The 26797-nt window shown below is 35.5% G+C and overlaps 1 protein-coding gene across 1 annotated transcript in view; it reads right to left on the bottom strand.

Annotated features, from left to right (window-relative positions):
- Window positions 1–1053: 1053 nt before the first annotated feature.
- Window positions 1054–26797, bottom strand: part of LOC114646119 (DENN domain-containing protein 4B-like) — a 155186-nt gene continuing 129442 nt past the window's right edge. Inside the window, exons 21-29 of the mRNA XM_028794114.2 lie at window positions 22302–22578; window positions 19000–19104; window positions 18259–18437; window positions 16110–16287; window positions 10434–10679; window positions 9203–9305; window positions 7606–7771; window positions 5536–5594; window positions 1054–4649 (exon numbers count right to left, since the gene is read on the bottom strand). Coding sequence (XP_028649947.1) covers window positions 4504–4649; window positions 5536–5594; window positions 7606–7771; window positions 9203–9305; window positions 10434–10679; window positions 16110–16287; window positions 18259–18437; window positions 19000–19104; window positions 22302–22578 — 1459 coding nt within the window. The 3' untranslated portion in view covers window positions 1054–4503. The remainder of the gene's footprint in view (window positions 4650–5535; window positions 5595–7605; window positions 7772–9202; window positions 9306–10433; window positions 10680–16109; window positions 16288–18258; window positions 18438–18999; window positions 19105–22301; window positions 22579–26797) is intronic.

The raw sequence follows: 26797 nt of genomic DNA, 5'->3' as shown, positions 1-26797 counted from the left end.
GTTTAATAATTCGAATCTTAAAAAAAAAAATGTCCAACACTCAACCCCCTGGCTTGTAATCAGAATGTGCAACAACGAATTTATAAACCAGGGCACAATGCTTAAAATAGCAAAAAAAAAACCAACACCACGTTGTAATACAGAAATTTCAAAGGTAAATAAGCAGGCAAGAAAATACAGGAACCAGCAAAAAAAAAGATTAATTGTAATACTTCTTACAAAAAGCCACCTCATACAAACCAGTACGCTCTCGCTCTGAGCTCAAGATAAGGGCAGAGGGAGGACCCAGCAGCGGTGATGTCAGGGTGGTCTTGCCCAGTCTGTGTAAACACATTTCAGCAGAGAGGCTTCTGTATCAACAGGAAAGACAGCCCCTCCAATTTATAGTGCCTTCACTGATGTAGAGATGACCACCATAGAAGCTCTGATCCAGCAGAACCAAATGCACTTGACAGACTATTTCATAAAAGTGCCAAGACTACTATTCCCCCCCAGAGGCTTATAGTCCCAGTGAAGTTAAGGGAAGGCAAATTAGGCAGGAGAAAGTTGTTTAAATACACCCTGAAGGCCCACTTCACAAAAGGCAGGATCAATATCGCTAGCTGGGAGAACTTAACCATGAAACATGGCACCACGATTCACTAAATGACAGTTTATTTTGAGAATGAGTGCCACTCTGTAGAGACAAACATAAGCCTGAAATGGAAGCAGAGGGAAGAGAGTACAGCGCTTCTTCTAAACAGAATCTTCTGTTCCCACCCTCCTAAGGTTTGTAACTCCAAGATTAGACTCGTCAGCCATCTCGAGCCATACAAGGTACCACGATGGACTTTATTTTCATTTAGTGTGACTGCTGATAATGAATGTATGCACCTATAACAGAATAAAGAAAGTCAAATAACCTTTTCACAACATGTGAATATGTTGATAAAAAAAACCCATCTTTTTTCGTGAATTAATTTTGATTATAGGATATTTCCTGAAATGTAGGTGGTTTACAAATGTCTAAGCTGTGCACCGAGACTGAAATGGAAGCACACAGACCACAAGAAGTAAATTGTGAGCTGGCTTTTTATTTACAGTAGGGTGATGTACAGTAAAATTCTCGAGCCTTCAGTAAAAACACCATTGTTTGACAAATATTGCACAGCACAAGATATATGCCAGTGACTGCTCCAAGTCATGTGATGGGGGCTCACATCGAATATATGGCAGACGGAGGACCCTTACAAACACATCTCTTCAGAAATCGTTTTACAGGACTGTATCACAAAGCTGCAAGTGGGAAATTCGTGGACACCAGCAGTGGAATAACTAGCCATGTGCTCAAGCCAAAGATCTAAACACTAAATGACATAACATCGGAGGAAGAAGGGGGCGTTAAATTGTTATGTCCACTGTGCTTTGAGCAATTAACATCTTTGACAACAAGTTCTGTTTGGTATCCAGAACAGGAGCGGTCAGTGACTGTACATTAATGGAATTAACATCTCGAGTCGCTAGCATATACATTACAGTAACAAAGCACAAACAGAATTACAAAATAAAGCTCAAATAAATAGTTAAAAAAATAAAACTGTCTTACATTTGCTTCTTTTTCTAAGTTCAGTGAATAAGCATTGTTCACATTTTTCAATACTGTTTAACATTATAACAACATAAAACAATCATTTCAGCAAAATTAACATTTTATTACAAAAATAGACAAGCATACTGTAAAGTAGTTGAATATCTACATAGGGCCACTGTTCAGTATTCAGTTTTTTTTGAAAATTTGCTTTTTTTGGGAGGAGGGGGTGGGATTGGTCTCTGAGGTGAACATATGTTGACAGGTTTCAGGACAGCACTGGGGAGCTTGACATGAAAGTGAAAATAAAATTTTTAATAGGTGGGACTTGACAAAGACAGTTTTATACTTTTGAGGTTGCCAACCTTAGTGTTTAAGGCAGTCTCTATGGTGAATCGACACAAACCTCACTTTAGAGTGGTAAAAGCAACCTCCACTTGGAACTTCACAGCCAGTTACCATTTGTTAGATATGCCATATGTGAACTGCCGGAAGTTTTATCGCTTTCATTCGTTCAGACCTCACTTACACCTTGGTGAATCTACTCCGTGTATGCACAGTTTAGGACAAAGTGGTTTTTCTTCAGGTTTGCTTTTGAATTATGGCTAGGATCATGGTGAGGCTATGAAGGTGCAAACATGATTGAATTTGAGATTTGACGACAGACTGAACTCAAATCTTCTCCCTATTAGTCAACTCAGTGCTGGTATCAAATTGGGACCTAGAGGTACAAACAAGGCTTCCTATCTCCTCATAGTGCCACAGAGATATACCACAAGATGACATTTTTGTTTTCAAAGCTCAAGTAAAATTATTATCTAGACAGTCAATATATGAGGTGAGACACAAAAGTAACTGGATTGGTAAAAAAAAAAAAAAAAATTTATTGATGAATTACAGCATTCTAAACATTGTCACCTTCTATATACTCCACCTTCCAGTCTCTACATTGCTCCATACGCATCTTCCATTGATTGAAACAGTGCTGGAAGTCTTCTTGCTTGAGGCTCTTCAACAGGCTTGCCATTTTTGTCTTCACTTCATCCATTAAAGAAAAATGTGTTCCCTTCAGGTCACGTTTGAGTTTCGTGAACAAGTTAAAATCACAGGGAGCTAAATCAGGCAAATAATAACAATGATCGAGGACAGGAATGTTTTTGTCAGTCAAAAACTGCTTTACGGAAAACGAGAAAATTCGCGAGAAATTTGATGTTGATTCGCGTATGATTTTTTTCTACGGCAACTTGTGTAGCAATTGTTGTGCAAATACGGACTGGGCTATTCACAGGATATACTTAGCCAGTTGGTGGTTTGTGAGGGCGTGTAGGAGGGAATATAGTTCTATGATTCACGTTCGGCTGACCTCCGGACGGTTTTCCAGGAAAGCCCCAAGCCCGGTCTGGTTAGTTTTGTGTCTCACCTCGTATGACATGGCCACTAACCGAGTCAAAACTGTGTGTTAGAATGCGATTTAAGAAAATTTCCTCTATATGGAGAGGGCAGTAATTTTGACACTATATTACAATATATATGCATTTTTCAGACTTTAGTTTTTTCCTAATTAAAAACATACCTGGTTAGGCAGATGATCTTGAACATTCTAACTGAAATCAAGATCCACCAAAAAAGAAAAAGTTTAAAAATGTAAACAATTATTGATGCAATGCCATACACTTAAAACTTTAAAATTCTGATGATTGGACCCAAACTATATGGATTATTTTTAACCTATGTCAAACAGTTTCTTATTATAACTGAAAGCTCAATAATTTAAAATCGGGGTCTGAAAGACAGTGTTGTTTCGTAAAAACAATTCATATAATTGAAAAATGTGGACCTTTTTTGCAACTCCTTTGTAAATGGCTACTGAATATAGGTGCATTCCTGAAAACATCTGCCAGCACTCCATATTAAGGTTAGTCATGAAAACAAAATGATTTATGAGATCCCATCTGGCACAAGACTAGCCTTCACAGACAAGGGCCTCCAGGGCTCAGAAATGTTAGTTGACATAATGGTACAAGAGAGAAGAGATACAAATCAGACCACTAAACAAACCTTGGATAAATAATGGTGTTAGAAATTAGACAGTAACCTCTGAAAGTGAAGATATATGTATTACACAGTAGATGGTGGTCCATTTGAGGACATTATGACTTTGGTAACAAATGGAGTACGTCTTCTGCAATGTTTTTTTTAAATCAATAGTTAAATATATTTAAGCTACAAAACTGTCTGGCTGTTAACTTTTCATTCCACCTAAGAACACATACCTATTACTGTAACCAAGCACAAGGTAAGTATAGTTAGGCAGTTGTAGTCTTATTCAAAATTCAAATATAGTAGAACCAGATAAGAATTCACAGCACTTATTACAAAAGACTATACCTACAGTGGAGTCTAAAAGTACTTTTTAAATAGCGTAAGTATTTCTTAAAACAAGATTTGGAGGTAGCAACTGTGTCGTGTGACAAGGACAATTACAGACAACAACATAATGTTAAGATAAATATGAACTTTTGTTAACATACTGTATGAAAGAAAGCAAAAACAAGTCCTGTGCCAGGTCATATAAGTCAGTTAAATGGGAAGATGAGAGACAGAATATTTAGCAAACTGTACTAGATGGTGTCTTAATGCCATTTGTGCACTTACGTTTGAGGCTCCTTGCACACACCTTTAGTTTGAATTAAATTATAAGCTATATACAGCTAAGTTCTTTCTTTTTAGCTATTCTTACAAAATAAAAAAATGTTACAAAAATAAAAGGTTCCTATTAGTTTTTGCTCTTTGTTCCAAACATGGAAGGAACACTGGGAGCCAAAGGGATGGGATACTCATTAGTCAGTTAGGAAGGATGGGGATGAGACTTCAGAGTGAAAGCTTCCTTCTTTTTCCAGTCTTTTGACAACTTCATCTCTGAATCTGGTAGAATATCAGCAGTCCAAATGTACCAGAAAAGATTTTCGACAGTCAATGGCTTTAGTACTGGGAGGCTGAGCTCTATGCTTTCGAAGTTCCTCCTTGCCAAGTGAGCTGGTAAGGCGACTATAAGCAGTTTTGTACTTTTTATCAAAAGCAGCTGCAGAAAAGACAAAAAAGTATTACCTTTTAGAAATATAAAAGTATACTTTAAAAAAAATGACAAAACATAAATAGTAAGTTAAAGGCAAGGTTCAATGCTTCAGCCAATATCCAAATTGAAAAAAAGAGACAAGACAAATGTTTTGAAAGTGCATTATCATTTGCTGCTCCTTCATTAATTCTAAAATACCCATCCATCCACACTCAAACCAGCTTCATCCTATAGTCACAGGAGCAGATGACCACGCAGGCAGAGCCCACCACAAGTGAGACCAGGCCAGTCTAGAGTCACCAATTAACCTAACACAACTCTTTAAGATGTGGGAGAAATAAAGGAGAACCTTGAGAATATTTCCAGGGAAATAACAGGTCATGCAAACCACACACATGCTCTTGGAGCTCTTGCTGTGAGGCAACCACTAAAATAACCAAAAAAAAAAAAAAATCTTTCAAAAAGGGCAATTTGGTAGCGTAGTGTTCAGCATTGCTGCTTCATGGATCCAGAGTCCTGGATTTGAATTTCATACGCATTTCTTCATGTCTGTTTGGGTTTCTTATCACATCCTCAAAGAAGTATAGGTTTTGTTAATTTGTGACTCTAAACCTCTCCTATCATTAGAGGGTCTTGTGATGGATATAATGGTTCAGTCCAACTAACATCGGGTTGAAGCTCTGTTAGGATGTTAACATGGCAAAGGATATCATACCAAAATACTTGGTTCTCTTTTAAAAACACTAACACCACAATGTATGCCAAGTAAATTAATCCATAAATCTTGATGAATAAAATTTTTTTTCTTTATCTCTTGAATACGCAGTTGTAGTCTATGCAAAACAGTTAAAGCGTGCACCTATAAAGCAAATATCAGGAAAAAGCAACTTGCCAACATTATCCTTGCCCATTGCTGCCAGTGTCAGAAAAAGGAACTCTCGATACAGACTCCTAGAAAGAGAGATGCATTGCCAAAATAAGTGCATACCATAATCTCACAGGAACACAACAAAGTGTATCATTGGATATCTGGGAAAGAGGTTATGCTACAACATCAAAAACTGACAATTAAAGAATGGGTTTTAAATATGCATTATAGTGAAGTATGCATAAAGTGTCAAAAGTATTAATGGAAAAAAAATAATTTCACGAAATAAAAACATTCATCAACAAACAAAAAATATAAAAGAAAAGAAAATGCTGACTTGCCATAAAACCCTTCAATTCCTGTCATGTACTAAACAGGAGAGATGGAGTGGATTGACAGAAGATAGATACAGTATAGTATTACAAAATGTTCTGCTTTGATGTTATATCTTTACATTGATAACAAGGTTTTTAAATTTAAGATTATACTTTTTTCATCCTTTTCAGTTCTACTTGCGTAAAAAATGCAATATGCCTCTTAGAAGGCAGACTGAGCACTTTGTTCTCTATAGGCTGTGAGGCATCTATTCTTTAATGGTGTAAGAGGAGTGATGATAACTGTTACTGTTTCCATAACTGAAGAGATTTACTGGTTTATTCTAATTTTCATAGTTTTGTGGTAAAGTGAGAGCTTTATGTAAAAGAAGAACAATGAACACATTGTTATATGAAAATGAAACAGTACAGACCAGGGTTTGTAACATTCTGCATGACTGTCTAATGTGCATTAAAGTTTAAATATTCAAAATTGAATTTAACATTGCTTTTTAAAGGTTTCTCCTTTATTTGAGAACAAAACATTACAACAATATGACCCAATCAAACAAATAAAATTCACACAGATAACACAACAGTATACTTCAAAATCAGTTCAAAAAACAAAATAACTCAACATTCAACTTTCTGCCAAACATATTTCAAATGTTTCTTATCAAGTGTCACATTATAGAGACATTCTATCCAACATCTGGGATTTGCAGATCAACATCTTGCCTTCAAATATCACTTCCAAGAACAGTCTATTCATATGTTAGGTTGATATAGTTTCTGTTCTATTGTCAGTGAAACAGATGCTGTCCAGGGGCTAAACAGCAGCCTTGTCAATGTCAAATGGAAAAGAAGACCCATCATCCATTTCAAGTAGAGCTAACAGGGTTACCTGAAGACTGGCTATACTCTACTTTATGCAGAGGTCAAATTCTAATCCTCCACATGCAATTATGGATTTTACCAAAGAGAGAATAAAATACACACCTCATGCTATCGATCTCTTTGTACTTGTGCATAGTGAGGCCATGAGATTTTGTGTAGAGCTAAACTCAGACAAAAATCATTTGTCATAAACACTGAGGAACTGGAGTGTATTTCCCATATACATTTTTTTTTACAAGTGGGCAGCACACAATATTAGCAAAATATTTAAATAATGCAAACAGCACCTTTTTACAACAAAAAGATACAAAAGATACAAGATATAAATACAAAAGATACAAGATATAATTCCATATATTTTTTTAAATGAACTACAGTTAAAGTACACCCACAAAATTACATTACATTAAAAAATCACACTCAAAAAAGACATTAACACAAAAAATGCATACAGATTTTTTAACTGAATCCCATTTTTTTGACTGCTTTACATTACAAGTTAAATTATTGAGAGTGAATGCATTTGCCTTGAGAGCATATTATTGCCTAAAGGCAGCATCAGATATATGTCTCAAAATAACCAGCAATATGTTTTACATGAAAGTCATGTCATTTCTGGATTGCAAATTCTAAAATGTCACCAATCCTCACTCGTTAGAGCTGTCATCACAAGTGAATTACAGTGTGTAACTACAAGATTGTAGTCTAGATGCAACATTGCATTGCAAATGAAGAGGAAAGTGAGGGTGAGTTTGATGTGAAGAATGCTGGAATATGAACAGGAAAGCCTCACAAATTTAAACAAACAGCACATTTTCCTTCTACATTTGCAGAAAGACAAAAAAAAAAAAAAAAAACCCAAAACACATAAACATCCTCTTACCTCTGTATGCGAGGAGGACTAGGCTGCTGGATGACGGTCTCCAAAAACAGCACGATTGCTTTGTGGACTTCATTCATGCCTACACAACGCAATACTTCCTCCAGGAAAGTTAGTGTAAATGGGTGATTGTGCCGACGCCAGCTGTAGGTTCGGGTTGGTACTCCACCTGTAAACAGGGAGTAAATGGTTAATTCATTTCAGTATTGTACTTTGTTTCTGAAGGAAATAATGATAGTAATCTCCATGATTCATTTATACTTTTAACACACTGACACTTCCATATTTAATCTAGTGATATATCTGCCAAGACAACTATAATCAATACTTAAAACGGGTACTTTCAAAGCTTTGACTGCACTTTGATAACTTGTTCATAAGTCATGAATAAAAGGAGAGATATGTGGACTTCACTGGAGAACACCTATATCAAACATTACATAAATAGATTTGAATATAGACACAACTAACACTTTAATGTAACAACAGCCCAAGATACACATACTCTACAACACCTCAAAGTAGTCATAAGTTCACAAAGCATGTGTAGAAAATCTGGATCCCATGATCCCTCAAATATCCATGCCCGGTTAAAGACTTAGGTCCCAGGTGTAAAAACAAAAATCTGCATTGTCTGTCCTGAATCTGATTTTCTCCTCATTCACCTGCATCGTCTCCAATTCCCAGGTAAGACAGAGAACAACGGTCTGGACTCAGTTATGTGACAGTTTGTCTATAACTTTTCAGTTACCCACAAAAGCTTAAGTTCCTTCCCCACCAGTGCACTGACATTTCTCAAGGTTCTGTTTTCATTACAATGGGCTATTCCATCTGCATCTGTCCTACATTTGAACATCATCCAGCTAGTGTTGAACATGGGCTCAAACCTTTACGTTTTGTGTACTAAGTTTAGGACTGGCTCCAAGTGTGATTTCTGATATTCTTAGTAAGGATTATTGAGCCTTGATATTCAACAGAATGATGATGGAGACTGCCTTTCAGATGAATTCTCTGTTACAGCTGATCTACAAGGAGGACAAACCACTGAACAACCTGCTGTAGCACTAATGATCCCTAGAGGCTCCAAACATCTCCATCACGTTAAGGTCATAATCACCCATCGTTTATCATCTTTAACTTTGTTGGTGGCTTTGAGAAAATTGTAATGATACTAATTAACACAAGGTGAAAGGATAATTAAGTCTCTGCAAAGAATTTTGTTTTTGTATTCTTGGAGAGATGTACATGTGTGAAACTCATGCAAAGAACATTCATCACTAACCAAACTTCTCTGTGCAAGAGGAGCCAGCAGAGAGAATATATTTGGAAAGTTAAACATGTTTACTGCAGCAAAAGCTTAAAGAGGCGGAGCAAAATGTACCAAAGCATAAAAGTGCAGAGAAAAAAATGAAAACAACCCATAATTGAAATGTACAATAAGTAATAAAGCTTTCTGAAGTATTTACTTTATAGAGAAGAACCCTACAGATTTACAGTTAAATTTAAGTTAAACATATAATAAACCATAACAGGAAAACAAGTTTTAATAAATACATTTTAAACACAAAATTTAAGATTCTTTGTGTGCAGACTTGCTTACTATGTATTCGCCAAAGGATGTAGAGGGGAGGCCACTGGTCAGTGTCAGGGCTCAATGTGTCCCACATTAGACGGACACGTACGATAGTCTCGTCAGAGTATGTCTATGGAGAGAATCCATTGGGGTATTCAGGCTTACATTCACAGACAGTTTATCTTTAACATTACATTTAAATATAAAAAATAAAATAACAATAATAATAATGATTTCCAACAAGAAACTTAAAACTGGATTAGTTACTCTTTATGTTCTAGGATTAATTAAGCAACCAACGCTAAATTTGGTTCTAAAAAAAATATTTTAAAGTAGATACACATGAAGGGGAATATGAAAAAAGCAATACTTTTTTTAATGGAAGTGGCAACTATATTTATTTGAATCACTCATATTCTGTACTTTTTTTTGAGAAAAAAAATCTTTGATAAAATATTGTGAATTGTTACATGTAGACCGACGTGCAGATCTGCAATTTATTTCTTTTACTTTGAAATTTCTCATTATTTTAAGTAATGGGGTGTACCACATAATGCATTCTCAAACCTGTTTAATTTAATTCAGGGTCTCAGCAGACAGCAGACCCAAGTAAACAGGCAGGAAACAGCTTCAGACAGGGTAGATGTCCAGCGCCGAACACAGCCGTGGATACACGGAGCCAATTTAGAATAGCCAATAGTACTCAAAAAAAACTCCCGCAGACAAACTCCACATACACCAGTGTTAACCACTGCACCACCATACCTGATCAAACCTAATATTGCTCTCTCTAAATGAAATTCTTTAAATGTAATATATTCTACAATTTTAAATACATATTGATCCTTTAAAATATTTTTTAAACTTTATTCACTTTATTCATCTTCATTCAACATTACATTTAGAATTAAATGGTTCATTCCTCATATTCCAAACTTCCATATACATACAAAGATATTCCCCTAATAACTGTAAATATGAAAAAAGTCAAATTTCATTTTCAGAATAGACATTAGGTGCTTTTCATCACTTCATTGCAACACCATTAAAATGTCTGAAACCATTTTAATTGCAATCATATAGTCTTTACTAAAAGAATAATTAAAATGTCTGAAACCATTTTAATTGCAATCAAATAGTCTTTACTAAAAGAATAACGCAATTATTTGCAGTTATTCGCAATTATTAAACGCAGTTTCAATTACTTTTTTATTGTAACCTATAGATGTTGACTAAGCTACAACTATTGTAACTTTACCTGAGTCAGCTGAGAGGCTAGTTGAGAAGCCATGATGAGGCCCAGCAGATTATTAGGCAGTGCCAAACGCTGAAAGTACCATACCAGGTTCCAAAAGATAATTGCATGGTTATCCACCAACTGTGGGTCTGAGAGGACACCATCACCCTCGTTTTCTAGGAGACTCTCAAGTTCCTTGCGTAAAACAAGTGGGCTCACATAAGCCACAGTGGCCTTTGGTGAACTTTTATCTGCATTCAAGGGCACCTGTCATAAAGAATATGTATTTATATTTAACTGATTCCAAATTGTGTAGCATACACTTTTGTTAATCAAGGGGGAAACAAAAGTGAGAAAACTAAAAGTAACAATCGAAAATCCCAAAAACTGCTTTAGTACCTTTAGATTCTGATTTTGGATAAATCACCTCTGTAACAAATTTACAGTTTTAATATTTTTAGAACAGTCCTTCACAGACCTAATAAAAGTCATTTACACTTTTACTAAGGATTCAAACAAAAGATATGTCCACCATCCTGAAGAATTAAATGAAAAAAATGAAAGTGCTAACCCAGGCAAAGCAAATTAGAATAAGTTTCTGTTATAATGATGATGATATTTATAATTGCACAAGTAACATTGCTGCAGTATAGTTAATAATAAAATCTATGAATAAAGACTTAAGTGATAAAAAAGTATAAAGTTGGAGGTGACTGAGTGGTGGATTCATAGGAATGTACATGAGGATAAAAACTGTTTGCATAAATGGTGGCAAAGCAGTAGAAACCACTATATTATTTACCATTGACACGGGACAAATGCTCTGTTTGACACAGTTAAAGTATCTGTTGGGCCATTTTGAGGAAAGATGACACAGGATCATGACAGATTCTCTGCAATGTGGACTGCTCTTCAGTCTTTCCATGGCAGACTCATTAATGTCAAGGAGAGAATCAGCACCTTCACTTCAATAATCTGCACCTTTGCTTTCTTGATTAAGTGGAAATATCAAACTATACTCATGTGACTTCTGTGCCCAACTATACAGTTGTGCATGTTATGCCATATTTAAGAAACCCAGCACATGATTTTTAACATTCTTTTATGTGTTGAACAGAGAAAAGGAAATGGATGCTTAAGTATATATTTATCAGTTTGTCATGGCCAAGACATTGTCTGTTGTGGGCTTGTCTCTAGCTTCACTCCCACATTCCAAAACGAGTGCTAGGTTAACTGGACACTCACCCTTATCAGAAACTAGCTTAGAACGATCACTGGACAGGAAATGAGCATTGTAATTAAATGTCAATATAATATGTAAAGCATATGTGATATAGATTCTATTATAACTCTGTTTATATTTATTTTTTAATGTGATAGATAACTTCAATTAACTTTATAAATGACAACAACAGACTTACAAAGTCACAAGTCCATCTGCAAGTAAAAAAGGTACATCAGAGTGATAGAACAACAACTGAAAATTCACATAACATGCTGATAGCATTACACTATAATGGCAAATTAAGACAATGGTTTCTTTGCAGGGTTTAACTTTTTTTCAAAACTATGTTTTCAACACTGTTTTTCTGAACCAGATTAATCAAAAACTTGGGACCTAGTGTCAAAATGACTACCCTCTTACCTCCAATATTTTAAAAGACAATTTACTATTTAAACTATTTGTGGGTTGGTTTTGACAGTTATCAGATTGACCCCAACAATTTCTAGTGTTCTGCCAAGACCGTCACACATTTTACGAACTATAACTGTATATGCAATTGTCTATGGCAAATATATATGTATAAATATCAATATCTCTCTATCTATATACAATCTATATCTATACAGTGGCATGCAAAAGTGTGGGCAGCTTTGTTTAAAAATTCTGTTACGGTGAATTGTTAAATAAGCAGAAGATGAATTGATCACCAAAAAGGATAAAATTAAATATGACACATTTCTTTTCAGCATTGTATGCAACATTAGTGTATTGTTTTGTACAATTGGACAGTGAAAACAGGAAAGGAGCAACATGCAAAAGTTTAGGCACCCCACGATAATTGAGGTCTCAGATAACTTTTACCAAGGTCTCAGACCACTTGTTAGGGCTGTGGCTTGTTCACAGTTATTATTAGGAAACCCCAGGTGATTCAAATTGCAAAGATGAAAAATGATCTGACTCCTCAAACCTTGTCCCAACAATCAGCAGCCATGGACTCCTCTAAGCAGCTGCCTAGCACTCTGAAAAAAAAAAAATTTATGCTCACAAAGCAGGAGAAGGCTACAAGAAGACAGCAAACCGTTTCTTCAGTGATTTGCAATCTGTACTAATCTCTACTAGTCTAATCTCTGCTTTCTTTTCTGCTTCTTCTGTGGTGGCAGATCTGTGTCACTAGCACCTGATCATGGCCCCACTATCATGTGAAGCCTGAAAACCAAGAGGACTGATTTAAAAACATTTATGTTGGATAGAATGCCCAGTGCGTGGGCTGGATGGTCCTTTTGGCCTTGACAACCACTGCAGATTTAGCTTTTTTCTCCAGCCTAACTGGATTATTTTTGCTTTTTCTGTCCTCCCAGCTATCTGACCCTACTTTTTTCTTTGCTACTTATTCTTCAATATTATTATCTAATCATATTTGTTTTTTTTACTTCATATAACTTTATGTCATCTTGTAAAGCACTTTGATGAGCTGCACTGTTTTATGAAAATACGCTATATAAATAAATGTTGTTTTCAGGTAGCTGTTTCCTCAGTTCATAATGTTATTAAGAAATGTCAGTTAACAGGAATGGTGGAGATCAAGTCGAGGGGTGGAAGACCAAAAAAAACTTTCTGAAAGAACTGCTTGTTGGATTTAAGCTAGAAAGGCAAATATAAACCTCAGTTTTACTGTAAAAGACCTTCTGAAAATTTAGCAGACTAAGAAGTAGTGGTGCACCATTCAATGTGTCACAAAATTCAGCACCTGAAGTTTGCAAATGCAAATCTAAACAAGCCTGATATATTTGGGAAAAGTCAAATAGAACATTTTCGCCACAATGTGCAAAGGTATGTTTGGAGAAAAAGGAGTACTGAATTCCAGGAAAAGAACACCTCTCCAATTCGATTAATCTTGCTTTGGGCTTGTGTTGCAGCCAGTGGCACAGGAAATATGTCATTGGTAGAGAAGAATCTGGATTCAAATAAACACCAACAAATTCTGGAAGCAAACATCACACCATTTGTAAAAATGTTGAAGATAAAAACAGGAAGGGTCCTACAACAAGATAATGATTTGAAACACACCTCAAAGTCTACAATAGAATACCCCAAGAGGCACAAACTGATGGGTTTTCCATGGCCCTCACAGTCCCCCGACCTAAGCATCACAGAAAATCTGTGGATGAATAGATCTCAAAAGAGCAGTGTATGCAGGACAGCCCAAGAATCTTGCAGAACTAGAAGCCTTTTGCATGGACAATTGGGCGAAAAAAAACCCAAGTAAGAACTGAAAGATTTAGCGGGCTACAAAAAGTGTTTACAACCTCTGATACTTGCCAAAGGGTGTGTTACTAAGTACTGACCATGTCTGGTGCCTAAACTTTTGCTTCAGGCCTTTTTCATTTATTTGGTGTTTCGTACCTGTGAATGATAATGCTTAAAATATTAAAGAAATGTGGCATCTTTAACTTTATGCCAACCTGGCCAGGACACCCCGGATATGAAAGGATGGGGGAAGGCATCTTTTTTAGGACACTGCCCCCTCAACCCCAGATATTAGAGGGCAGCTTCCTACCCCGGATTCCCGAAGGGCACCATGGGACTTGCAGTTCTTTATCTCAGCCCTGTAGGGTGCCTTGGGTAGCCGCCAGGGGGTGCTGTGGAAGAACTGGGGGACATAAATTGTCCGCCAGACCCAGATGTACTGGCAGACATTGTGGGCGGAAGAGCCGAAGCACTTCCGAATTGGACAATATATAAGGGTCTGCCTTAATCTCAGCCAGCGAGCCTGAGTCAGGAAGGGGTGGACAACGCTTGCTGGGAGGTGTGGAGGAGAGAAGAATAGGAAAGAGAAAAGAAGGAATCATTGTGGTTGATTGCCTGTTTACTTGTGGCCATGGTGCTAGAAAGCTCTGTGCAAGAGAAGAAAAGAAATAAATACATTCTTGGTGCTTTTAGCCTGTGTCCTCAGTGTCTGTCTGTTGGGTCTGAGGAGCAACAGTGCCCTCTAGCGTTCACACTACTCACTCATCAACAAAAACTCTATTTCATGTTTAGTTAAAATCCTGAAATTTGTCAGGATGGTACATTTAGTAGGTATCCACTAAGAAAGCGCATTTCAATTTTCGATATATCAATATTAAAAAAAACGAAATACCGCAAAGTCTCAAAAATGCCTCAGTGTAACACATAGGATTATCAGCATTTACGTATATCCACTTCAAGCACTGCTTTGCATATTGTGACCGGTTGCTCTGCACTTTTACTCTCTGAGCCTATTTCTGCCACAGAGAAAACACACTTTCAAACAGCAGACAAATACAACAGAAACATACTGTCAACCAGCATATAACACATATATCACATGGTGGTACAAGGCTTTAAAGCTAGTTCACATAGTAATTTGGTCTCTGTCCTGTGCAGGATGCTTGAGGTTCCAGTCCTGCCTCTTAAACTGAACACTCCTAAGGAGGATGTCTGAGTCCTTTTAATCTGAAGAAATCACTGCTGGGCTGGAGCAAAACAACTAAGAAGCTGTCAACTTTGCTGTGAGTTTGAATAAAGCTCCAATACATTTCCTTTAAGTGCCAGAATGAATGCATTTCTGCCCAGATCTCTCTTGGCTGTCTTTTTGTGAAACTCCATAGCACAATCGCAACCACACACATTCACATATGCAGGCTTTAAAAGGAGAATACATGTAACTGATGAAAAACACAAAAAGAAACACTGTACTTAAGTGAATGACATACACAAATGAAAATTAAACATTTAGTAATGATAAAAATATATACTCAAATTTTATATTATTCCCACTGATTACCTGTTTCAATCCAAAAAAGTACACTTCAAAAATACACTGTAAAACTGTATTGCAATGACCATTAACAAACACCAAGTCACTAGAAGAAGCAGAAAAAGTCAGGAATTGATCTAATACAAAAATGTTTTACTCATGGACTATTGTCTATAGCATGTCTAAAAGTATGCAGCTTCACTGACATAATAATTTTATTATTACTTATTATATGACTGAAGCCTTCATCTAATATGACTTACAACATCTAAGACACAATTGGTTACATTTACTTAGTTTTTCCAATTGGAGCAAAGACAATTGAAGTGACTTGTTCATGGCCGCACAGTGTCTGTAGAAGGATCTGAACCCACAACGTCAGGGTTTGAAGTCCAAAGAACTTAATCACTAAACCACACTACCTACCAATAATATTAGCCTTTGGCTTTATAAAAAAAAAAAAAAAAACTACAAATACTGTACATAGAAAAGCACTTAGTTTGTTACATAGTACTTCTGATACACCTGATTAACCAATGACACTAAAACTGACAGCCCAGGTAACAGAGCTAGTAGAAATACTATATATATTATTAGATATATATATACACATTCAAAACAAAAATTTGGGTAATGTAATTCATTTATTGGCATTACAGATAATTGTAAACTGAAAACAATTAGGAAAACCTACTAATATCACGGAGGTTTTATCAGACTGTTGGCTGCTGCTGCTCTCTGAAACAGAATCTTCCTCATTGATGCCATTGTACATTGTATGCTCATTTGACCTTTGAACAGAAGTGGATGATATCAAACCTTCTTTATCTATGTCTTCAATGATGTGTATCTCATCTGTAGACACAGTATTACTGTGAAAACAAAAGTATTTCATTCATTCATCTGTTATTGAAACCATTTATGATTTTGATGTATTAAAATGTTTAGCAGACTGAAGAGTTATTACAACAGAAGTCAAATAATAATTAAACATTAATATGCATCTATCATCACATGAACACAAGTCTTAAACTTCTTACGGTTGTCAGATAAACAGACATTTCATTAAAGCCGCAGGTCACAAAGTCAGTGCAAATGTTTAACAAAATAAAGTTTAAAAAAGAAACTAGATACACACTGGATGTCCTCAATATCCAGGGTGTGCCACTGATACATGTTGTTCACCAGGGTTAAAAGGAATGCCATACAAATTTATTAAGACTTAAAAACAAGCAATATCATAGTAAAGAAGGAAGATAAAAGATGTTATAGTTAAGTGTTATGTCATTTCTAAGGACTGACCCCTAGGCTGAAGTAAAAAAAGAATTTAATTTAGGAAGACATGCTGCTGTTTCGTGTCTAGTAGTGATATTTAAGACTACACTAGGAAGCAATTATAATCCAGTTAAGCTGTAAGAAAAAAAAAAACAAATTACATCAGATAAATCTTGTTAAAGTGATTCCAATTCTGAGTCTCAGAAAAGCACCAAGAATCAGGAAAGGGCTCTAACTGATCTGCTCTTATAATTGCAGAATAATTTTCCTCATACTGAAATTGGAAATTAAAAATTCAACGTTTATAGAAAAATACTTTGAAAGAGCAGATACAAAATTATTGACTGGAAAGTGAATTTCAATTAAAAAGAAGTTTCTCATAATGCATTTTAGACTCAGAGTGATTTTAATAGTTATTAGATAGATAGATAGATAGATAGATAGATAGATAGATAGATAGATAACTTTATTAATCCCAAGGGGAAATTCATATTGCTAATCAATTATATTAATAATCATAATTAACTTAGAACTTAAATAATTAAATAACTACATATTACTACTATCCTTAAATTACTCCAAATATAATTACAATAATTGGTTCAATATGGCTTTCAAGTATGTTATAAGGCAAGTTGCTAGATATGTACAGTAACAAGAGAAAACTGGAACTTTATGACTGTAGTTAAATTATTTTTACAAATACTTTAATAATATAAACTAAAAGGATGCAAAATGTATCTGACCACTTATTAATAAAGAATCCCTATACACTCTTTTTTTACTTTCTTCATTGTGTTCCTTAACAATTCTAGCTCTGTCATTTACTTTTTACTCTTTATTTGGATTTGTTTTGTATTTTTTTTTGTGTATACACAGTTACCACTGTACATCCATATGTATTGTCCTTAATCATCTCTATGAGATTTGTCTTCTCTGTTGTAATGATTCATCAGTTACTTTATATTGGTTATAACATACAACTACTTTGATCTTTATTACAATATACATAAGTCTGTACCTTATCACTTTTTCCACAATATAGCTGGTTTTATAATTCCTTTCTTTTGTTGTAAGGTACATATTATATTCCTTTTGGTTTCTATTAGACAATTATATATAAAATATTTTGAAGTAATTATTTTGCCCATAGTTACAGCTTTACTTAGTTTACAGCTTTATTATTTCATACAAGTAATAAAGTGTACTATGTAACACAGCTGATCTTAACACTTTGCATGTTTTGCTATAGTAGAAGAGAGTTTTTAGATTTCTTTAATAAATGGCTTTACCAGTATCCTATCAACTCACAAACCCAATGAACAAAAATAATTATGACTCAAAAAAAAATTACCCTTTAAATTTTGAGCTAACATTTAAACATTTTATAATTCTCGTAGTATAACCAGTATTCACTGATCATTTAGTTGCAAATTTTTCAATGATAAACATAATGTAATGTATTGTAAATAAATTATTTTGGTTAAAACGATTTGCGTTTAAAAATTTGAATACCTTAAATTAATAGACTAGTCACTTTGCCACACTATTAAAGCTGCACATGTTACCTTTGCTGTTGTAGCTGCTGGTCACTGAGCTCTATATTGAGCAGTGGAACAAAAGAACCTGAGCAAAAGGGGCAGTTGGAGTTTAAGTTGGAGTCATCAGAGGTCCAGCCAGCCATTATCTCCTCATCATACACCAAGCAGTTACAATTCCGGCACAGGGAGCAGCTTGACATTAGGGCCTAGGGTAAAATAAATGTTTAAGAAAGGAGTATTGGACCTTCCCAAATTAAAGGAACAAATGAAGTAGGTCTTCACTTGACAGTGGAATTTTTGAAAATCACAAAGAACTAGAATAGCATCGGGGCTTGATTTGGTTTATCTAATACAGAAAATAATATCTGGGGAAAATAGCACGTTGATGGGACATTTTTAGTCAGTTCCAATCCAAAGGTTTACAGAATATAACTTTAAATGGTCTTACTCTTCTCTATAATGTATAAGGTGCTCTGCAAGTCATTGTTTAGGTTTTATTTCAAGTCTGATTCACCTCCATTAATTGCACATTAATGTTTAAAAAGCTTGTTTGTAATTTAAAGTTTTTGTGTTTTTTAGTTCATAAAGATCTGGGTACTGGGAATTATTTCTGTCATTGAGAAGAGATTAAAAGGTAAAAAATGAAATAAGCACCCAAGAGTTCTACATAAGCATTCTTCCACAACAAAAATATGATCCCTTTAGTTAAATTTCTTTCTGGTTCTTCATGCAGTTAATCTACCCCCTTTTTAACAAGATTATACTTACCTCAACTGCTGGCACCTCTTGACTTGAATCAGATGACTTTCTTATATTATATGTCCATGTATATGAATCTGATATGTCCAGTTCACTGCCCACTGAAAGAGAACTCTAAAATGACAGTAAAGATCCATTTAATCTATGTCACAATTTAGGGAACTGAAGCATACACTAGTGGTAACAGGCACCAGGTAAGATCACAAGCACAGTCACATTAGGTATACTCACTGTTGTCTATAAAAAAGAAAACATTCAGGAAGCATTTAACAGTGCATTGACAGTTCATAATTAAAAATACTGTTTAGCAAATTTTAATTTTAATATATATATATACACACACACACACTACATGTGCAATGACAGAAGCAGAAATAAATACAATACACAACTCTAGTGTCACAATGTCAGTGGTCAAGTACTCATATCAGTTGCAGCTTCATTTAGCTCTGCTATTTCTGGTCACTTCAGCTAATGTCACCTCTCCACTCTCTGCTACTGTTAATGCTACATTTAATGCAACCCTTAAGGGTTAAAAGCCATTACTTACATTCTAAAGCCAGCAGGACATTAGCCAATTATGTGAACTTGCAATTCCAGTCAGAACAAAATGCTACAGAGAATACAGATGGCTAGAATTAAAGTGTATTCCCATGATAGACACTTATTTAAGCATTTCAGTTCTGTAAATAAAGTGATTATATCACATTTACATTGGTTACTAGGAATTTTTTTTCCTTTAGCCATGGCAAAGCCTCTTATGTCCCATTCTAGGATTTTGTCCTTTTCCATACTCTGGATATCTGTCTTTGACCCCTCTGCCTACCTAGGCCTATGTCTTAAGCATAACTAAATGTTTAATGAACTAAAAGAATAAACACATTTTTATTTAGATTAAACAATTCCAAAAAAAGTCAAAACCATATACTCTGAATTTGCCTCAGTGGGTGAAAGGGTCACTTGAAGTTAATTTTAAGTTGGAGAGGAAAACCTTATCTGTTTGACAGAATTTTCCAAATAACTATTTGTATTATTGTTTTTTTTTTTTTTTTTTTTTTTTAGACACGATGGATTGGTACTTTAAATAGTACCATCTACTAATTCTGGCATGGTACTCGGTGATTTCAAATACTCTATACTGGAAATGAGAAAGATACCTACAGAGGTTTGGTTTTGAGAAATGACATTCCTGATTTGAATATGAATCAGGAATTGTTACTGGATTTCTGTGCTAGTCATGGACAATCAATAACAAACATCATGGGCTAAATGTCAATCATCAAATTTGTAGCCATGCTGTCTAACGTAAGGCTATATTATGGCAAAAATGAAAGGTGCTGAGCAGTCAGTTTGTCATCACTTAGGAGTGAGATGATTAAGAAACATAGAGCACCCTTCTAGAAACCTGTGAAAGATACAAAAAGGTAATGAGGGTATGATGGATGAGTGGAGGAAGAGTTTCTCCTACATCTCATGTGATGGAGTGTGAATTTGATCATGTTGAAGACTTCACTTTTGGAGAAAGTTGCAAGGAGTTATCGTCAGAGAGGTATTAGTGGTACTCATAACAGTAACACTCAAATTTGTTGGTGGACTTAAGTGTAATAGGAAAATGTCAAGTTGGAAAAAGAAGCCTTCTGTGTAATGTTAGCAGAAAGGCCTCCAGAATCAACTGAAAGGTAACAGCTAACAAAAAGGACAGGAGATACAGCAGTGGCTGATGTGAAAACATGGGTATAGATGGAGGTTAGTAGCCTATATAGAATGACTTTTGGGTAGAATATTATTTGACAATTTATGAAAGGTAGGCAGAACATCCCCAAGGCTGTTCTCAGCAAAGGGTGGGGAAACACTGACCTCAACTGCACACAAAGATTTGGAGAATACACTTTGTGGGACTCTTAAGTCAGGAAAATACTTCCCCCGTTGGAGGAGTCAGTCAGAGCTGGATAGAACTATGTCTATTTCTTTGACTGAGCTTGCTGTAATGATTCAAAGCCTCAGTGGTGATAAGACTGCAGGGATGGATGAGATCCAAATGTAAATACTAAAAGTATTGTAAACAAAAAAATATTGTAGTATATTTTAACTAATGTGTGTGTCTCTTCAATGTTGTGTGCAAATGCATTAAGACAGGCAAATAGGAGTGCTGGTCTATATTTTTAAAAAGGGTAACAAGGTTTTTGTCTTTGCAAAGATATTCAAGAGGTCATGGGAATTTTCCAATCCTATGTTTATGCGCTTTGTGGACTTAGAAAATACATATGACCATGTACCATATAGTATATTATTATGGTAGGTGCTTCAAGAGTACTGGGTTTTGGTTATGATGCTATGTGAAATTCAGACACTGCATTTGGATTGCAAGAGTTCGGCTTTCATGTGTTGCATGGAGTTCAATCACTGCAGGCCAAAGAGCTATCTAGTCTCCTCTCCTGTTGATGTTTTTCATTGTGAGGATATTAAGACACAGTCAAAAACGGTAGAATACCCAATTTTGGGAATGTACTTGCATCCCTGTTGCTTACAAAGGAGAGCAACTGAACATTCCACAGTTAAGTATGATGTGCCTGAGATGAGACTTAGCACTTCTAAATTTGAGGTTACATCCTGTCCTTGAAATTAATTATTTAATCTTTGCAGGTAAGGAGTGAAAAACTGCCTCGATTGGAGGATTAAAATTTTTTCAGGGTCACGTGTATAAGTGATTGTGCGTTGGACCAACGAAAGTGCAGAAGAAGCAGTATTGTAGAAGTTGTACCAGACCATGATAGAAGGAGCTAACAACTTAGAAGAAATTTTCAATTCACTCATCAGTTTACATTCCTGTTCTCACATATGGTTATGGGGACAAAGAGCTAAGCGACTGAATGAGTTCATGATTATAAGAGATTGAAATTAGGTTTCAACTCATGGCTGCTGAGCTTGTTCACTGTGACAGGTCGAAAAAATCAACAATACAAAAGGATCTGTAAATAGAATCTCTGCTTCTCAGGATTGAGAGGGCATGTAGTTAGGATGCCTCTGAGCACCTCCAATTGAGAGAAAACCTCAGGTCACCTCCAGGACATGTGTTGATCATGTGGCGTGGAGAAGTACGACTAGGACTAGTTACAAGAGGTTGCTAAAGATAGGGTGTTCAGTTCAGCATGTTGCCATCTTATCCCTCATCATAAGGAAATTGAGTTAAGGTGAAATAAAGGCAATAAAACATAAAAACATTATTTTCAACATCATAATTGCGCAGCAATATTTTCATTTTTACCATGCTATGTGCATTATAAAAACTCCTTTTAATATAGTATACCCACCTCTGAAGCTGCAGAATGTAGACTATCCTTTGCTTTCAGTACACTGTCATTCCTGCGTGATTGACGGTGGTCAGAGACTTTCTTAATAGAGGCAAGTACACCTGTTTGGTATCGTTCATCTACGCTAGCTGTGCGTCTCACCCTATTCTTGGTGGGAGTCAGAAGCTGCTGGATTTTTCCGGCCAAGGTACGGCTTGGTGAGGCTACATTATTGCAGTTCTCATCCACATTCTTTTTAGCTCCCCTCCTACTTTCCCACTGACTGGTCCTCTTGACACTGAGGATTTAGAGAAAAAATATATTCAAGTTTATTAAAATAGTACTCGGCGGTATCAATTCTACAATATATTTCACAGAAAGCTGAAGGTAAGTAAATGATGCTAAACATGAAGCTCAGTTACTTATGCACAGTATTGCAAATACTACAGATTTATACTGCAGCCCCAATGTGTGTTAATCATGCAAGGCATTATCAATCATATCTAGATGAGGAGGTGTAGTGTTAATGGATAAATTTGGTATTTTTCAAGTTGTAGTTATTTGATATATATGCATCTGCTACAAGAAAATTTGACTAAAGCTAAGCTCTTTATATAAATTTAAAAAAATATCTTGCCCATTCTGGTGCTTTACAATGGAGGGTATGAGTCATGGAGGAAAAGTTTAAAAACCAAAAGTCAAATACATCCATTTTTTAAGCCAGACAGTTGCTGGGTATTGATCTGCACCAGTGTTTCTAATGCATGTTTGTGACAACAAAAAGGAACTGAAAATAATTATGTTATCACATAGTCCTGGTACTATTTTCTAGTGGTAAGGTTATGTTTTCTATCTGTCTGTGCAAATTCTTGCATAAATATGGATGCAAATCTAAACAAAACCAAACACATTGTACGCTAAAAGTTTACTGTTATTTGGTCTGTCAGGAGGAAACCATCCCCCTGAGGATGTAAAAGGTTGTTCTGCAGAAAGAAATAGTGCTGAACTAATGTGCATGGCTGGTCTTCTTTTAAAGTTCAAAATTTAAATTTAAAATGTGTGTGTAATCAGAAGGAAATATTTGGTAAGTTTTTAAGCTTTTCCTCTGTGCTCCATAGACTGCAATGTAAAACTCCAGTGCAAGCAAGATTATTTTTAATTAATTGAAAGAAATTAACTTTAGAATACAATTTTGTATGGCAAATGAATATATAGGATATTTGTGAAGAAATAACTGACCTGAAAACTATCAAAATTATCCTTTAATACTGATCACTGAAAATATATGTATTTATTAAATACATGGGTGGTATGTGCATGTATCAAACAAAAATATTAATGTGGGGAAAGTGAACAGTGTAAGTTATTTAAATGTGCACTCGCCACTTCACTGTTCAGTTGGCCTTTTTGCTGTTGCTATTTCAACTTCTGCCAGGGTATACATCACATTTTATTCTCGCTCTGAAAGGTGCTATATAAAGTGACAAAAGACTTTTTGAAAGCTTGGTTGATACTGAATACACAAAGTCTAACAAAATGCCTCTCGTTTCTTTCACTAAGACCCAAAGTTTATATCTCTTCCTCTCCTTTTTTGTAAGCTCCAGGAAAGGTCAATACTTAAGGCTTATGGTGTACTTTTATCTTCCTGTACTTCTACCCACTTTTTTGTTTTTGCTCCTTCCCTTGATTGCCACACGAAGCCAGTCCACAAGCCTTTAGCCTTTGCACTCTGTTTAGAAGTTATGACCTCCACTCTCAACTACTCTACCTTCAAATAATTTTTAAAATTATCCCACTTTCTTTCAAAAAATTTTGATCATTAACACAACAATCTAAACTCAAACCTGCTTAATCCTATTTATGGTCACCACTGCTGTGTAGGAGGAAAACCTCATGCATACATGGGGAAATCATGCAAACTCTACACCAGGAGTGTCAAACTCAATTTTACTGTGGGCCAAGAATAACAGTTTATATACTCGACGTAGGCTATATATCAACTAACAACTACTGCCGCATTTTCTTTACAAACAACACACACAGTTACCTCTCTGCTCATCACAATTGTATATTCTTCCTCACTTCTCCTTTAAAACTGTCGTCCCACTTTATTAGGTTTTCTTTTCTTGGACATTGCATTCCAACAACCACTGGACCGAAATCAGCATTGAGTGAAAAAATTACATTAGTCCATAAAGTCAAAGACGACTGGCAGTCCTAACAGATGCAAGAATTTATAGCAAAAGAAAAATACATCTATTCACACATGCACTAACACCACAATCAGATTTCATTTGACCACATTATAAAAAAAAAAAAAAAAAAAAAAATGGGTATAAACAGTGTTGAGGGATCACACAGACCACATTTGGAATTGTTTAGAAACAGATATCGATCACAATACCTCAACAGGAAATACAAATATGTTTTCTATCCACACACAAAATTCAAGTCCGTGGAAAAAGACAAAAGAATTGTACAGGGCAGTGGCAGCAGAGAGGAAAGCAGCAAAACAGTGGCCAGCCCTGACACCAGTGCAGCTTTAAAAAGTGAGTGACATGTGTGAAGTCAAGCTACCACCTCCTTTATGGGACTGTCATTTCTTTGGCACCATACTAAAACACTAAAGGTGTTTCTTGGCATTGTCGTATGTCAACTTTTTTTACTTTTTCTTGTTGGTTATTACAAGCAGCTTGTTTCCATTTTAACTGAAGGTCAATAGCTACAGAGCACTGCACTACACAAATAAATGCAAGTGAACACTGCGTGACACATTTTAATTACATTTAGCTCAACTACATACAGACTGAATCTATACTTGAAAGGCATATTAAAGGTTGTCTTGGAGAAAACCAATGGTCATATTGGGACATATGTAACATATTTTGAATATCAAATAGATCCATATTCAGTTTAAATATGTGTATCCTGTAAGTGTACTGGATCTGGTCCTTGACTTATACTGCCACATCTCTTATTTAAAGAAATCTGTGACATTTTTCCATATATTTCATAACAGGCATCCAATATCTTCTTCTTGCTCCTTTGTCTTATAGTTCTCTTTCTTCAGTTATTTCCTATTAGACACCACTGTTCTGATTCTTTTATGTGGGCACCACTGCCTCTCACTGCAAAGCTTCTAAATATTTTTCTGCCAATTTCTGGCAAATGCTCTTTGCTTCACAAAGTTATTGCTAGTAAGTCAGGAACCAACACTAGATTTTGCAAAAGTACACTGCAAGGCACACTTAAAGTTACAAACAATTCCACTTGCTGGGAGTTCCTAACACATTTTTTCCATTTTATTTATACAATGGCCAAACCATCTCATAATCCTATTGAACACAGTGTTTTTCTATTTGAAGATTTTTTTAGTTTTAGCTTTTATTCTGTTTTTGATATAATTTTTTATTTAGTTTTATTTTTTCACCAATTTTAATTTGTTATTTCTTTTTTTGTATGGTTTACGTTGAAGTTTTTCAACAATTAACTTTTAGTTTTTGTTACTTTAGTTTTGTATTATTCACCACACAGACATAGTCTTGCAAGTATAAAAACAATTTCTTTATAGTATTCAAACTGCATATTATTCATGTTGTACCTGTCAGCTTAATACATAGTTTTACTGGCTGTAAGAGACCGTAATGTGACAGTTCAAGGCTTCCAGGATAACCAAAATTGCAAAAATCAAATAAGTATACTCTGATGTCATTTGTTACTTTAACCTTTGCCTTTTTCAAATTTTCTTTGCAAGCAGAAAGATCACCACACACATACAGTTAGGTCCATAAATATTTGGACAGAGACAACTTTTTTCTAATTTTGGTTCTGTACATTACCACAGTGAATTTTAAATAAAAAACAACTCAGATGCAGTTGAAGTGCAGACTTTCAGCTTTAATTCAGTGGGGTGAACAAAACGATTGCATAAAAATGTGAGGCAACTAAAACATTTTTTTAACACAATCCTTTCATTTCAGGGGCTCAAACGTAATTGAACAATTGACTCAAAGGCTATTTCATGGGCAGGTGTGGGCAAGTCCGTCGTTATGTCATTATCAATTAAGCAGATAAAAGGCCTGGAGTTGATCTGAGGTGTGGTGCTTGCATGTGGAAGATTTTGCTGTGAACAGACAACATGCGGTCAAAGGAGCTCTCCATGCAGGTGAAAGAAGCCATCCTTAAGCTGCGAAAACAGAAAAAACCTATCCGAGAAATTACTACAATATTACGAGTGGCAAAATCTACAGTTTGGTACATCCTGAGAAAGGAAGCAAGCACTGGTGATCTCAGCAACACAAAAAGACCTGGACATCCACGGAACACAACAGTGGTGGATGATCACAGAATCATTTCCATGGTGAAAAGAAACCCCTTCACAACAGCCAACCAAGTGAACAACACTCTCCAGGGGGTAGGCGTATCGATATCCAAGTCTACCATAAAGAGAAGACTGCATGAGGGTGCACTGCAAGGTGCAAGTCACTCATAGGCCTCAAGAATAGAAAGGCTAGATT

Source organism: Erpetoichthys calabaricus, chromosome 2, assembly GCF_900747795.2.
Source record: "Erpetoichthys calabaricus chromosome 2, fErpCal1.3, whole genome shotgun sequence".
NCBI lineage: Eukaryota > Metazoa > Chordata > Cladistia > Polypteriformes > Polypteridae > Erpetoichthys > Erpetoichthys calabaricus.
This window is presented reverse-complemented; position numbering and strand designations above follow the sequence as displayed.